Source organism: Carettochelys insculpta, chromosome 8, assembly GCF_033958435.1.
Source record: "Carettochelys insculpta isolate YL-2023 chromosome 8, ASM3395843v1, whole genome shotgun sequence".
Taxonomy (NCBI): Eukaryota; Metazoa; Chordata; order Testudines; family Carettochelyidae; genus Carettochelys; species Carettochelys insculpta.
The window spans coordinates 9,196,907-9,211,828 of record NC_134144.1 but is presented as its reverse complement, the minus strand read 5'-3'; the positions used below and the strand labels follow the sequence as shown (position 1 = coordinate 9,211,828).

The window sequence follows — 14,922 nt, the reverse complement described above, 5'->3', positions numbered from 1 at the left end:
CTCAATGGCAAAAGCTACAGGAAATGGTGAGTCTCATTGCAAAAAGGCTTAGTGAAGAGCTAAGAGACCCGGAGGGTATTGAGAAGGTGGGGAGTGAGGGGTTCTTGCTGTGGTGAGCCTGAGGCCAGGGGTTGGTGAAGTATGGGAATAGAAATATTTAATGACGTTCTTTGAATGGGTCTGCCATGGAGATCCTAGGTGAGGACTAAGAGGCCTTAACCCCCCTGGAAGGGGCTGAAGCAACAATAACTTTGTGTTGTTTCGTATGGACTTGAGACTCTGGAATTGGGGTTGAACTCAAACACAGCCTGCCTGGAGGCAGCCCATCATAGCATGGGAGTGAGCACTGGCAGAAGATGCCTGACAGGAAAAAGTGATGCTCCACCAAGCCACAAGAGTGCATGCGCTGGGGGCATCCACCCATCTACAGGCTCCGCAGTATGGTTGTCACGTGCTCAGTTTTCACCCAGAAAGTCCAGCTAAAAGGGGAACCTTGCAGTGTCTGGTCAGCACTGCTGACTGGAAGCTAAAAGTCCAATTACCTTTGGTAACTGGCCTTCAACATTGGGCAGGCAGTAAGAGGGGCTGGGAAGAGCAGCAGGTGCTTTTGGTTCCTGGAGGAGCAATGGAGCACCCAGGAATGGTTACTGCAGGAACTGTCCTTTTCCAGGGGTGGTTCTCCGTGCCCCATCACACCTCCATTCATGGAGCTCTGTTCAGCTGGTGGGGTGGGGGTGAGGGTGAGGGGACGGGCAGAGGGCAGGGCCTTTAGGGAAGGAGGAGGAGAGAGGGGTGGGGCCTCAGGGGAAGAGGCAGCCCATTGGATGGGGTGTGTTATGATGCTCAGTTTCTAGTGTTCAGAAACATGAAATTTGGTCACCCTCCTCCTAAGGTCCATCTAGAAAATGAAGAAGCCGAACTCTTCACGCGTGATCAAATTAGTATGTGTGATTTGCAAGTCTTCTGATCATTGAAACAGGTAACAAATCCCTAGTCACACTGCCACTGTCAAGCCAAAGTGTTTTGCTTTCTTTGAAAAGATGGTGTGCTACTCTGTGCATTTGTTGAGTTGCACGGGGGAAGTCACTTGTCACTCGTAGATTCTTTCTGTCCAATTCTGTCGTCTTTATGCAGGTTTAAGGTCCCTTTTGCAACAGACAAGCAACTGAGGTATGAGTTCTGTTGAATTCTTTTCCTTTCAGGCAGACTGTGAATCCTTTACACACCAGGGTGAGCAGTTACTCCTGCAGAGCTCACTGATGCTACTTTGGCAACACAGTAACTTGCAATAAATGAACTCCACTCTTAGAAGGTACTTGTCCCACTTAAGATACACTTTCACCCTCTTTTGAGAACTTAAATGTAATGCAAGTGTTGCAAAGGTTTTACGCTTGCCTTCTTCACAGAGGTGATCACGAATGGAGGACTCTTAAACTTGCTCTTTTGTAGTTCTGTGACTACAGGTAGGCAGTCTAATCTGCTCAGAATAGCACAGTGTAAGTGCAGCCTTAAAGCTGGTCACAAGGGAGAAATGCAGGTCTCCCCCCAAGACAAGTGATGGCTGGGAGCTATACCCCTCGAAGAGGGTGCCTTTGTTAGATAGTGGAGGCAGAATACAGGTGCAGTTACCTTGAAACTGACACCAACTTTGCAGACAATCGCTAGACCAGTAGATAGAAAGCCTTGTGACCTCTTTATATCCTAAAATGTGTCCTTAATGATCTGTACTTGTCTGGCCATTTGCTGCTTATTCATCCCTCCTGCTTTGTGTGCCTCCACTTTGAATATCAAGCAGTCCTGTAGCACCTTAGAGACTAAGAAATTTATTAGGTCACAGGCTCTGGTGGGTAAGACCCACTTTCTCAGATGACTGGAACAGACAGAATCTAGGGTTAATATAGTGTGTGGGGGGAGCAGGGGAGAGGGAAGGGGGTGGGAAGGCTTACCTGTCACTAGTAGGACCAGTTGATGAAGCAAACAAAGTAGGATGTGTTCCATTCCTGTGAATATCAAATTTTCCCACCTTTCTACTAGCGACAGGTAACCCCTTTTTATTTTCTTCGCCTTCACTCAAGTCCCCCTGCCTCCCACTATATAAACCCTGGATTTTGTTTGTCTACTCCAATCATCTGAGGAGTTGGGCCTTACTAGTCTCCAAGGTGCTACAGGATTGCTTGTTTTTTGTAAAGCTACAGGCTAACATCCCTACCGCTCTGATTTATTGTGAATGTTCACCAAGGAACATAATGATTATGGCCCAGTGATTGTATTGCTCTGTGTCCTGAAACAAAAAAACACTTCTCACTGTTGGCGCCCAGAAAGAGCCTTTTCTTATAAATACTTCTAGAGCAAACTGGGGAATGCTGCACAGTATTTGGTGGCTAGAAAAGTTTTTCTAGTCTCTGAATTGCAAACATACTGAAAACTGACTGACTTCCAGTTTCCTGATTTGAACTGATTTTTTTAAAAAAAGAAATTGTTTTAGATTGGCCTAAAATACTTTGTGCCCCTCCCACAACTAGAAAATGAAAATTTATTTCAGGCTGAACATATTTTCTTCAGCCTCAAAAGTATCATTTCACTTCCGATTTTTAATGCATTTTTAAAAAACTAAAATTAATATAAAATTCAGATTTAAAAAATTAATGTATTTAATTTTGAAGTACTTTTTGACTTCACAAATTTGGCTTTTTTTGACCAAAACAGTTTTTTTTCAAATCTGTTGCACATTTGCAAAATGTTTGTCAACCCAAATCTGAATTTTAATACTTAAAAAAAAAAAAAACCTTCTCCAACCCAAAAAAAGTCCTAAAATATTGCACCAAACTGTAGTTATAATGTAAAATACTATCCCGTGTTAATTTTTAAATTAGCTTTCAACTTTTACTGTCTTGAGTAATGAGTTGTATTAGTTACAGTGACTATAGTCTGCCCATAATGGTGAAGGGAATTTTCTATTATAAATGGCAAATTAATCACCAGAATAACACTAATATTTCTGAAGTAGCCCATGTGTGGTGTTGCACCATAGTGGGAATCTTGTGACAAAGGAGGCAAATCAGAGATAAGAGTGCGAAGAGCAAAGTGCACAACAAGAATATGGTATGTTAGAAAGTCTCACTTAAAACAAGCAGTCAAGTAGCACTTTGAAGACTAATAAAATAATTTATTAGGTGAGCTTTCGTGGGACAGACCCACTTCAGTCTTTATTAGTCTTTAAAGTGCTCCTTGACTGCTTTTTTGTTTTGATAGTATATAGATTAGCACGGCTTTCTCTCTGTTACTAATCACTTAAAAAGAGCCTTGAGAGGGATACAAACCCTTGTGTTTTGGGATATCAACTTCATTCAGTTAGAGGCTGGCTAAGTAACATCCATTAAGGGCAAGGTCTCTAATATTTGAACAATTTTGGGGTGCTTGTGTCTGTCTCTGAAGTTGTCCAGAAATAGGAGACGGGCCTCTATATATAAACTCCAGTGGTCTGATTGAGCGTGTCAGTTCCTGTGTGCTTATGAGTGAGCAGTCCAGTTTCGTTTGTATTTGACCTCCTTTGCAGCACTTTCCCTAAAATGCTCTTGAGTGTTTCCAGCAATTGAATGTTATTTCAATATTTCATAAGCGACCATTTGCCATAGACTCCATAGCTGTGTCCAAGAAAGCTCGTCCCCTTCTGGATCTCTTTCGTCTATTGGGTCGTGTAGAAGCTGTCAGTAGCACCTTCCTTTGTGGGAGCTGACCCCAGTGTTAACTGAGCTCATTTTGGTTTCTGGACTGAATGCCTAATTACACAGAGGGCAGCCACATTCAAATTCTGTTTTGAGCTGTAAGAAACGTGTGTTTTTTTTTGTCGGCTCTTCTAGAGAAGTTACCATTTGTTTTTTCAGGGAATTAAAGTATATGTCTTTTACCCTTCAGAACAGAACCAATATTTCATAATCTTAAAGCTTATTTCCTAGGAAGATCTGGGACTCCAAAGAGAAACATGGCAAATACTCTTCTAAAAAGCTAAGGATTATGTTGGATGGTATGTGCACTCTGTCCCTCTCTCTCTCTCGCTCCCTCTGAAATGATTAAACATTTACAGCCCAGGTGGTTTCAAACTCGGATGCAAATTACCACATAAGAGTGTTACCGTGTGTACTTAATGAGTATTCATGAGCACTTTCTGGTTATGAATTACTTATGCTCTGATTTGCTGTTCCCTGTTCACTTTGAAGCATTTTTAAGCATTTTCCCATAATATTTACAAATTATACAAACGATAACGTGAGCTCTAGTGGGCCAAAGCTGGGAGAACCCATCCAAGTGCAGTCCCACAGATGTGTATGTTAAGCCGATGCTTACAAGGTTCCCTTTTATTGAATAACAAACAACTTCAAGTTAACGGTTGCTTCCCCAATCCTGAAGAGCACTTCATGTGAGTAGTTGTGCTGAAGTCAAGTGGATCTTTATGTGCTTTGCTGGATTATAGTCTCTGGTATTAAGGCAAGATTGTACGAAATGCTGAGTATGGTCAGTTTCTGCTACAAAAGAGAAGCTTGTTGTAAGCTTGTTCTGTGAGAAATGTTGCAGATAATATTAGCTGGGGTGGGGGATGATTCATCATTCAATGTCCTCCTGTAACGTGGCCGAGTCTTCACAAAGGTCAGTGGGCCATGTTGTCAACTGGTTTGAATCCACTGCAGTGCCATTAGCTGATTTACACCATCTGAGTATCTGGTCCAATTCAGTTCTCATGGGAAACAGCACGCTACTCCCTTAAAATGTAAAACAGTAAAGTGAAAATAGTTGAAATGTCTTACTGACTTTGATCAAAGATGTAACAAAATAAACTACAAGATGTTAGCCTCACAGTATCTGATTTATAATATGACCATAAACATTGTTGATCCTAGGGTTATAATTGTAACAAATCTTATGTCAAGTATGACACATCCCCAGAAAGGGCTATGAATCCTGGGAACCAACCAGTCCAGAGTCAACTTGCAGAGACATGATAGAGAAGTACATGAATAGTAATCAGGAGCATTCAGTGCTAGATAGGTTAGAACTTTGAAACACACACACGTACAAAGATTTTATATATAAATATAATATGGCCCCTTTTCATCTTGAGAGATGGTGCTTAGCACAGCAGTGAGGATCTACGGGCAGTGTTTGAGTCTGCAGCTTCTCTCATGGCTTATCCATCCAATATTGGATTTGCATGGTGAACTGCAATAACCACATGTCAGTCTATTTCTGAATTCTTGAGTCTGAGAGATTTTCCTTCGAACACAAAGTTCTTTTGCATGGTTTGCACATACACTATCAAAGGATGATGTGCCCTGTTGTAGCAATCATCGTGAGGTATTTCAATCTGATGATGTTGATTCCTGGGATTATGGATCAATGCTGAATTTTTTCATGCTGTTTTACATGTATCCTTGAATCTCAGCTTTGGTCGCTGCCTTGTTCTCAACCCACGTGACAGTTCACCGAAGAGGATTTCTTTGGGAAGACATTTGTCACCCATTCTTCTCAAATGACCAAGCCAATGTAGACTTCTGCTGTTGAGGATCGCTATGAGGCTGGGCACACCAGCTCTTGACAGGACATCTGTATTTGAAACTTTATCTTGCCAATTGATATTCATAATTCTGAAGAGGCAACGAAGATGGAAACTGTTCAATTTTTATTCCTGGTTTGAGTAGGCGGTCCATGCTTCAGAACCATATGACAGGATAGTCAATACATGTGGCTGGTAGATTAGTATCTTTGTTTCCACTGTCAGTTTAGCATTGTTCCATGCTCGTTCTGTAAGTCTGCCAAAAATAGTAGCTGCCTTCCTGATTCTGATGTTCAGTTCTTCATCCATGGATAGGTTTGTGGTGACTGTAGATCTAAGGTAACAGAATTGTTGAACCACATCTAATGGGCTGTTATCCAGAGTGACACTGGGTCACTGACATTTACCTTGAGTGAATACAACAGGTTTTTTTTCATGCTTATGACAAGGGAGAACAACTTGCAGGCTCTGGACAGAGAATCCAAGCAGCACCCTCCTCTCTCAAAATATAAAACAGTAAAATGAAAATAGTCGAAATATCCATTGACTTTGAACCAAGCTGTAACAAAATAACAAGAACTGTGTGTGTGTGTGTGAGATATCTATCTAATCTGTCTTCCAAGTTAGTGATAAACTGTTTAATGGCTAAATTACCTTATGTTAATTACCATATTTGGGAAACAGGTTACATTAAAACCCTATTTGCCCAGGAATGTATGGTCAAGAGTCTGCCAGGAGGTAATTATAAGAATACCATTGAGTCCTGATCTTGCCAGCTCAGATCTGCTTAAGTTTTTATGAGGGGGGAAAACTAAACCATAAGGATTGAGGTGCCAGTCCTCTGAGCTGGTACACTCTGAATATGATGTTGGATGTAGGCTACAATCCAATGATCCAAATTCTAAAAACTCTTTGCAGCTACAAAGCTCACCATCTCTACATGAATTGGGTCTCAGAACTGTGCATATGTCTATATGTATATTAATATGTTAAGCATTTTTAAACTAAAATGTATCTATGTATTTGGGATAAGATCTGAAATATTCACTGATTTGGGAGGTGATGTGTTTGATCCTTCAGGATTGGTAGAACTTTATTTGACCTGGGTGTCTGGGTGGAAGCTTAAGTCTGGGTTGCTTTAAGGGAACCATGGGTGGCTTCTGGTAACCATTCAGGTAACAGAGAAGCTCTTTTCTGCTGGCTTGATCAGTCTAAGTATTGGAATAACTGCCAGCTTTGGGGCATGGCTTTGTAATTCACCCTAACTGGGTGACCTCAACTGACTCCTCTTGAACCTCGGTCAAAGCTAGTGAGAGTTCTTTGGTGGAAAACTTGTTGCATCTGTCAGAAATGAAACAGAACAATTGTTTGTTTGAATTGGCTGCTTGGAAAACATTAAAACTAGGGCGGTCAGTTAACATACGCATTAACACAGGTTGCTTGACAGTGTTACTTTGTACACTGTCCAACACCTGAGGCTATTGTAATTCAAAGCAGAAATTCCACTTTGCTTTGTGCTGCAGTAGGGATTATTTTACATTCCCTTAGACCGTTTAAATGCTAATTTGCGAGCCCTGCCCATCCATAACAAAAAGTTTGTGTTGATTGGAAAGTAATTTACTAGATGCTGGAGGGGTGGGGGCAGAGCCTGAAAGGGTGGAGGTGCTGGAATTAACTCTTGGAAAACTGCTGGGTTGCAGAATGGTACCATGTGAATACTTAGGTGAAAGTACAATATATTATCTAGAGAGCTAGAGTCAGGACGTTGCTGAACCTCCGTCAATCAGCATTGACAATTATACGCTAGAGGTTGTCCACAAGTTTACTTACCTCGGGTCCACCAGCACCGACACCCTGTCGCTGGAGTCTGAGCTAAACAGGAGGATTGGAAAAGCAGCCCATAAGTCTGTTCAGGCGTAGCAAGAGAGTGTGGAACAACAACAAGCTGTACGCTCACACCAAAATGCAAGTCTACAGAGCCTGCATCCTCAGCACCCTCCTCTACGGTAGCGAGTCTTGGACCTTGTACGCCCGCCAGGAAAAGAGGCTGAATGTCTTCCACTTGTATTGCCTCAGGCGCATTCTTGGGATATCATGGAAGGACAGAGCGCCCAACAATGCCATCCTTGAGCAAGCTGGAATTCCAGCCATACATACCCTCCTCAGGTAGCAGCAGCTCCGCTGGCTTGGCCACGTCCATAGGATGAATGATGGAAGGATCCCAAAAGACATCCTGTACAGTGAGCTAGCCTCTGGCAAAAGGCCTCCCGGACACCCCCAACTGCACTACAAAGACGTCTGTAAGATGTGAAGGAGGTAGATATTGACCCAGATAGTTGGGAAGAGGTGGCAGACGACCGCAGCAGCTGGAAGCAGGAACTACAAAAGGGCCTTCAGAAGGGCGAGATGAAGATCAGACAGCTGGCAGAGGAGAAGTGAGCCCGTAGACAGGACAGCAAGGACCTGCCAGACACCCACTACATATGCAGCAGATGTAGCAAGGACTGTCACTTTTGTGTGGGCCTCCACAGTCACAGTCAGTCAATGCTGCAAATGATGATCTTAAATGGAGTTACGAAGGGCGCGATCCATAGCCTACACAGACTGAAGGATGCCTACTAGAGAGAGATCTCAAAGGTTGTGATTAAATTTTTCAAAAGGCCTGCAGCATACCAATATCCTTTGTACCGAGGGTTAATAGAAGGTTATGCTTCAGGTCACAGCCTGACAGCTCCCAAGTCGGAATTCCCCTTACTCCTGTCCCCACACATGGGCCAGGTTTAGCCTGGCTGGTTCACTTATCTGTGTCAGAAACTGGCCTTGCCAGAGGCACAATACCAAATAAAATCCTGGGCCTGCCGTGACAGTGGCTCTTGTGGATTCCCTTTTCCTATCGTAGGACTCTGCATGAATCTACATTACAATATCTCATTGTAGAATTAGCATACTGGGCAAAATTGCATGTTGTACCTTCTGCCGTGTTGCTAATCCCAAGCATTCAAAACCCACAAAATTTGATTTGCAAATTAGGAGATTTGTAGAAAAATAAAACATTTGGTTCTGTTTTTCTGTGTTCTGGTCCCTTAGAGGTTCCCATTTTCAAGTTTTTTTTCCCCCTCTGCATCCATAAAGGTTAATTTAAAAATAATTGTTTAACAGCATGATTAATCAAGTTTAATTTTTTTAATTGCTTGTCAACCCTACTTAAAACCATGTAGACTATGAAATGAATTTTACTGACATGAAACTGAATTCTTGGGATGAAATCCTGGCACCATTGAAGTGCATAGCATCCTGTTGGCTTCACTGAAGTCAGGATTTCACTTTGATGACTTCTTAATCTGCATCTCTTTTTCTAAAAAGTATATTTGAACGTCATATTGGGAATGAACCCTGCATTCAAAAAATCAGTTCTTTATACTGATTCAGAGATGACCAAACAAAAACAAATTTGATTTCCTTTAGATACAGGGAATGATTGAGAGCAATATGAGATGGATAGCCTGGAAGGAGGTCTATAGAACATCACAAGTGGCTATGATTACAGTAGCATCACGCGCAGTAAATCGTGCCTCTGTCAGTAGTGCAAGTTTCTCTATGTTGCGTAAGTGTATTTTACAGCTGAATTGGAGGGAGAGGGGAAGAACAGCTGGTTGGCCTCTCTTAGTCTGTCTACGCTCCAGTGATATGTCGGCAGACGTTACTGTCAGAAGAGATCTTCTGTTGACAGATCACAGCCACACACAAAAGTGGATCGCTCTGTCAGATTGCCCGGCCACGCTGTCGACAGGACGGCCAAGCAGAAGCACAGTGGACAGGGTTGCCCGGTGACCCAGAAGCCCTGTCTGTTGACAAAGGGACCCCTGGAGCATCCACACCGCTTTTTTGTTGACCGATTCTGTTGAGAAGGTCGTTCTGCCTCATGGGGGAGAGGCAGAAGACGGTCGACAAAAGTGCCGAGTTTTGTTGACAGCGTGTAGACAGAACGCATTTTGAGTGTGGGTGCTCCATGTCTCACTAGCATAGACGTAGCTTTACAGGGCTACAGAACACTTGCTGCTTAATACAGGTTAGGGTTGATGAGGTTTTGTTGTGTGGCTACATGTCTGCTAAAGATCAGGGTTGGATCACCACCAAATCATTTCTCATAGATCGCCGCTATTGTCAGTCCCTTTTCAATTGGTGATCTACCACAGAAGTACCGTTGGAATGGCTGGATACACCAGGGGGCAGACTCATTATTCAGACTTCAAAATGTTCAGCTTTATTTTTAACTGACCTCTTCTTTCCACATTATAGAGTAACTTTTTGTTTTATTGTGAAAAGCATTTTGGGTGTTAATGGTTCTTTCCAAATAAGCTGCAAGACCTAGACCTCTACTCCTAATTAAAAATGTCCTGATGTAAAGATGGGAAAGGCAGGGAAGTGGAGGGAGAGAAACAATAAAAGAGAAGGTGGAAATGGCAGAGTTCCTTAATGACTTGTTTCTGTTTTCATGAAGAAGGTTAGTGGTGATTGGATGTCTACCATCATGAATGCCAGTGAAACTCATGTAGCATCTGAGGCTACAATAGGGAAAGAGCAAGTCTAAAAATTATTTAGACAAGTTTAGATGTATATCTTTAAGTCACAAGGACCTGATGAAATGCATCCTAGAATATTCAGAGAGCTGACTGAGGAGACATCTGAGCCGTTAGCTATTATCTGTGAAAAGTCCTGGAAGATGGAAGGATCCAAGGAGACTGGCACTATATTTACCCTTTCCCAGTCTATAAAAAGGGAAAATAAGGCCACCCTGGAAAATTACAGACTAGTCAGCTTAATTTCTGTGCCTGCAAAGATAATGGAACAAATCCATTTGCAAACATCTAGAAGTTAATAAGGTGATAAGTACCTGTGAACATGTATTTGTCAAGAACAAATCATCAAACCAACACAATGGACTCCTTTGTCAGGATAATGTGCATCGTGAATGGGAGGGAGAAGCAGAAAATGTCGTTTATCTTCACTTTAGTAAGGCTATTGACACAAAGACCGTCTGATAAACTAGCGAGATACAACCTAGACGGAACTGCTATAAGGTGGATGCATGACTAGTTGGGTAGCCGTTCAGAGTTGTTATCAGTGGTTCACAGTCATGCTGGAAGGGCATTATGAGTGGGGTTCTGCAGGGATCAGTTGTGGGTCCAACACTGTTCAATATTTTCATTAACAATTTAGATAATGGCATAGATGGTACACTTATAAAGTTTGCAGATGATACCAAGCTGGGAGGGATTGCAAGTGCTTATGGAGGATGGGATTCAAATTTAAAATGATCTAGACAGATTGGATAATGTTCTGAAGTGAACAGAATAAAATTCAATAAGGATAAATGCAGAATACTTCATTTAGGAAGGAATAATCAGTTCCATGCATATGAAATGGGGAATGACTGTGTAGGAAGGAGTACCGCGGAAGGGGGTCTAGGCTCTTAGAGGACCACAGGGTAAATCTGAGTCAACAGTGTAAGCCAATGTTAGCCAAAAAAGACCCCCATCATCATTCTGGGATCTATTAGCAGGCATGTTGTAAGAAAGACAGAAGAAGTGATTCTTCTGTTCTGCTCTGTGCTGATTAGACCTCAGCTGAGGTTTTGTCTCCACTTTTGGGTGCCACATTCAAGAAAGATTTAGACAAATTGGAAAACTTCGAGAGAAAAGCAACAAAAATGATTGAAGGTCTAGAAACATAACCAATGAAGGCAGGTTTGGGGCTGGGGGGAACCTGGATTTGCTTAGTCTGGAAAAGAAAAGACTGAGAGGGGCATGGTAATTCAACTGTATGAAAGATTTTGTAAGGATAAGGGAGAAAAAATATCTCTGAGAAAAGGAGAAGGAGCAATAGCTTACCAAGATGTTAAGTCTCAATTCACTAAAGTTTTAAAGGGCTTTTAGATCTTCAGACAGAAGATGATACAAAAGGGCAGAGTATTATTTGGACATGAATATAGACACTTCTTGGAGTATTTCTGCATCTTTTCTCCCCCACCCACCTTCCCCAAAGGATGTGGGCTCCGGAAGAAGCTTTGAAATGTGTGGAAACAGTCATCTTAACGTATTCATTATGCAGGGGGGACTGCCTGTCTTCTGATGCAGTGCTTGTGTCCAAGGTTCCCTGATCTCAGCCATGGTGTAGAGGATGGTGTGGTAGTGTAAGGGGGGCAGATAGAGGATGTTTTTAGTTGTAGCATAATGCAGTGTGGTTTGCTTTCCAGGGTGCATACAGGGAAGTGGGAAGTAGAGTACAAATCAGAGCAACCTTGAGGATGCTCTAACTTAAGAGGGACAGCAAGGAATACAGGAAGTGCAAAGAAGGCTTAAAAGCACCTTTTTAAGCACCACCTCCTCATTCTCAGCCCAGGCACAGTAATTGAAAATGTGTGTCTCATGTGTGCGTACACACACATGCACGCACGCTCTGCCCCACTGTATATCCTGGTAAGTGGCACATAGATTGAAAGTTAATTTAGTGGCTGAACTGAAAAAATGCGAGGCAGGGGGAGGGACTAGTTTTGGGCAAATCTGAAATGAAACTTTTCCTCCCTCATTTTTTGTCTCAGATCAACCAGCATGTAAAGTTACCCCAAACGAGAGAGAGAGTAAAATTCAAAATTTTCAAATTTTGAAACATTTTTAAAATTGAAATACTGACTTCTAAAAATGTCGAAGGTCTTAGAAATGCAAGTCTTGAAAATTTAACTTGTAAGTCACTCCCTTTAACATACAACTAAGTGTCAAATGATTCAAGCAACATTGTTTTTCTCACTGATGTTTTCCACAAACTTTTTTTTTTTTTTTTAAACAACACAGATGGATTCTGATGACATGATTACAACAGAGGAGCAGATTTATCTTCTCCTGGAAGCCAAAATTCGATGTGAAATGAACATCACAACCCAGCTACAAGAAGGAGGTGAAGTACTTAAGTAACTGATTTCTTTCTTTTTCCTTCCAGGAGCAGGACTCATGGAGTGTCAGATGGTCAAATATACTGACCATCCTAATGCCCAGGAGATCAAAGCAAAAAAATGCCCATTTTTTTTTTCTTATTCAACATTTGCCTCCAAATCAAATCTATTAGACATTCCTTACTTCTTTCTCTCCCAGTTTATCTCGAAGACTCAAGTTGGTTACTTGTACGTTTAAGCTTCAGCCGGGTCAAGGCTTTTGAGATGCCTTTCATATCCGTAGTTAATTGTTTCCAGTCACTTGAATCCATTGATATGTGTGAGATGCTACATTCTCTTCATAGTCTGTTTGATTACTCCAGACTTCTGTGTAGTTAAGGTGACCTGAAAAAGATTTTCAAAAAATCTGCCTTTGTGGCTTTTTTGGGAGTGATTTTTTTTTTTTTAATCTCAAAAGTGTCTACTTTGAGTGTCTATTTCCTGGACGTTTAGGCCGTTTCTACACAGGCTGCTTCTGTAATACACAGAGCGAAAGATGCTAATGAGGCACGAATGCAAATTCTCCGTGCCTCATTAGCATAACACCACGTGATTTTGAGTCCGGAAGACCATTCTTCCGGACTCCAAAATGCCGTGTAGAAGCACAGCCCCCGGGGGGGGCTTCTGGAAGGAAGTCCTTCTTCCAGAGTCCCCTTCTTCCCAAAAATGTTTGGGAAAGTGGAAGTGGCCTGTGTAGAAACGGCCTTAGAAGGAATCACACATCTTTCTCTTAAACAATAATACGTTAATTGAAAGGATGAGGCTATAAATTCTTAAACCTTTCTTTTGTCTAAAATGTTAGCCACTGAACTTACATGGGCTGACCTGAAAAATGCAAAATAATTTTTGTGTATAATCACACACTAAAACTTTGTTCAACCTGAAACAAATGGGAATGGGGTTGAGGTTTCTTACCTCACCCTTCTTAATTAACCCAATTTCTGCATGAAACATGTTTTTGAAATGAGACGTTGAAATGCAGCACTGTTGAAAATACCGAACTCAACCCTGTGTATTTCAGAAACATTGAAATCAAATATTGCCAGGGGTTGGGGCTTGAGGACAGGCAGGGCTGAAGATACTTGCCAAATCAGACCTGAATGTGTGAATATTTGCCTGAAGCAAAATTCACTCTGCTTTAGACATCACCATTTCCTGATGCCGCATTCTTAGTGCAGCAACGAAGGGTCCTGTGGCACCTTATAGACTAACAGAAAAGTTTTGAGCATGAGCTTTCGTGAGCACAGACTCACTTCATCAGATGCTCATGCTCAAAACTTTTCTGTTAGTCTATAAGGTGCCACAGGAGCCTTCGTTGCTGTTACAGATCCAGACTAACACGGCTACCCCTCTGATTCTTAGTGCAGTGTTCTAGCTTAGGCAGGACTTAATTGTCTAGGCTTCCCAATTCTTTTCCCACTTGCAGTGGTATTACCCCACTGTCACTCTATTGGCTTCATCTGTTGAAATTGTGGCCTATAGAATTTAGGAAGGATCTGTTAGTCCATCTGCAATGTTACTGGATTTTTAAAATAATTATAAAACCATTTCTGTGTTCGCTGTATTAAGTTTGCATCAAATGTGCCAAGTGAGGTGTCTAATGAAAGCTGGTGATTCACTGAATCCATTTATGCTATTTGTATATCTGTACCACATATACTGGAGGATGGAGATTTGGAGAAAAGGAGTTTTGGACAAAGTGGTAACCATAGAATTAGGCTTATCATTTTTCCCTTTGTTTTCTTATTTAGGCAAAACATGTCTACTGTTACTGACAGTAATAATATGTATGTACTATGTCTAATAGCAATCATAATAACAATGTCACCAACAAATAATACTGCCAGTCTTAATAATAGCCTTAATAATAGTAATCATGGTTTCAAAGGTTTTTGCAGGAAGGATGACTAAGAAGAAAGACACTTACACTACTTTTTTAGAATGTGGTCTCTAAATTCCATTGCTTAGAAAACAGACACTTTAGCATGTATGAAAATTAGGGGGAAGATAATTTATGGTGTTGTTAGCCGATGGCCAAGGATGTTTGGTGAGGTGCCAGCTATGCCCGTTTTATACCATCCGTGACTTTAACCGCTAGGACGCACTGTCCCTTCGCGGCGGGCAGCCCGGGCTAGGCTGACGGATGCCCCAAGGTCCTAACCACCCGTGACTTTAACTGCTAGAGCTCAGAGCTCCTTCGCAGTGGGCAGTCAACACTGACTGACAGGTGCCCCAATGGCAGCACTAAGAGCCTTTCCACACCCGTGACTTTAACTGCTAGAGCTCAGAGCTCCTTCGCAGTGGGCAGTCAACACTGACTGACAGGTGCCCCAATGGCAGCACTAAGAGCCTTTCCACACCCGTGACTTTAACTGCTAGAGCTCAG

General features: G+C 42.0%; 1 protein-coding gene across 1 annotated transcript in view; it reads left to right on the top strand.

Moving 5' to 3' along the window:
- Positions 1-14,922, top strand: part of PTH2R (parathyroid hormone 2 receptor) — a 67,829-nt gene that overhangs the window by 6,443 nt on the left and 46,464 nt on the right. The window contains exon 2 of the mRNA XM_075001838.1: positions 12,400-12,502. Within this exon, the coding sequence (XP_074857939.1) occupies positions 12,400-12,502 (103 nt within the window). The remainder of the gene's footprint in view (positions 1-12,399; positions 12,503-14,922) is intronic.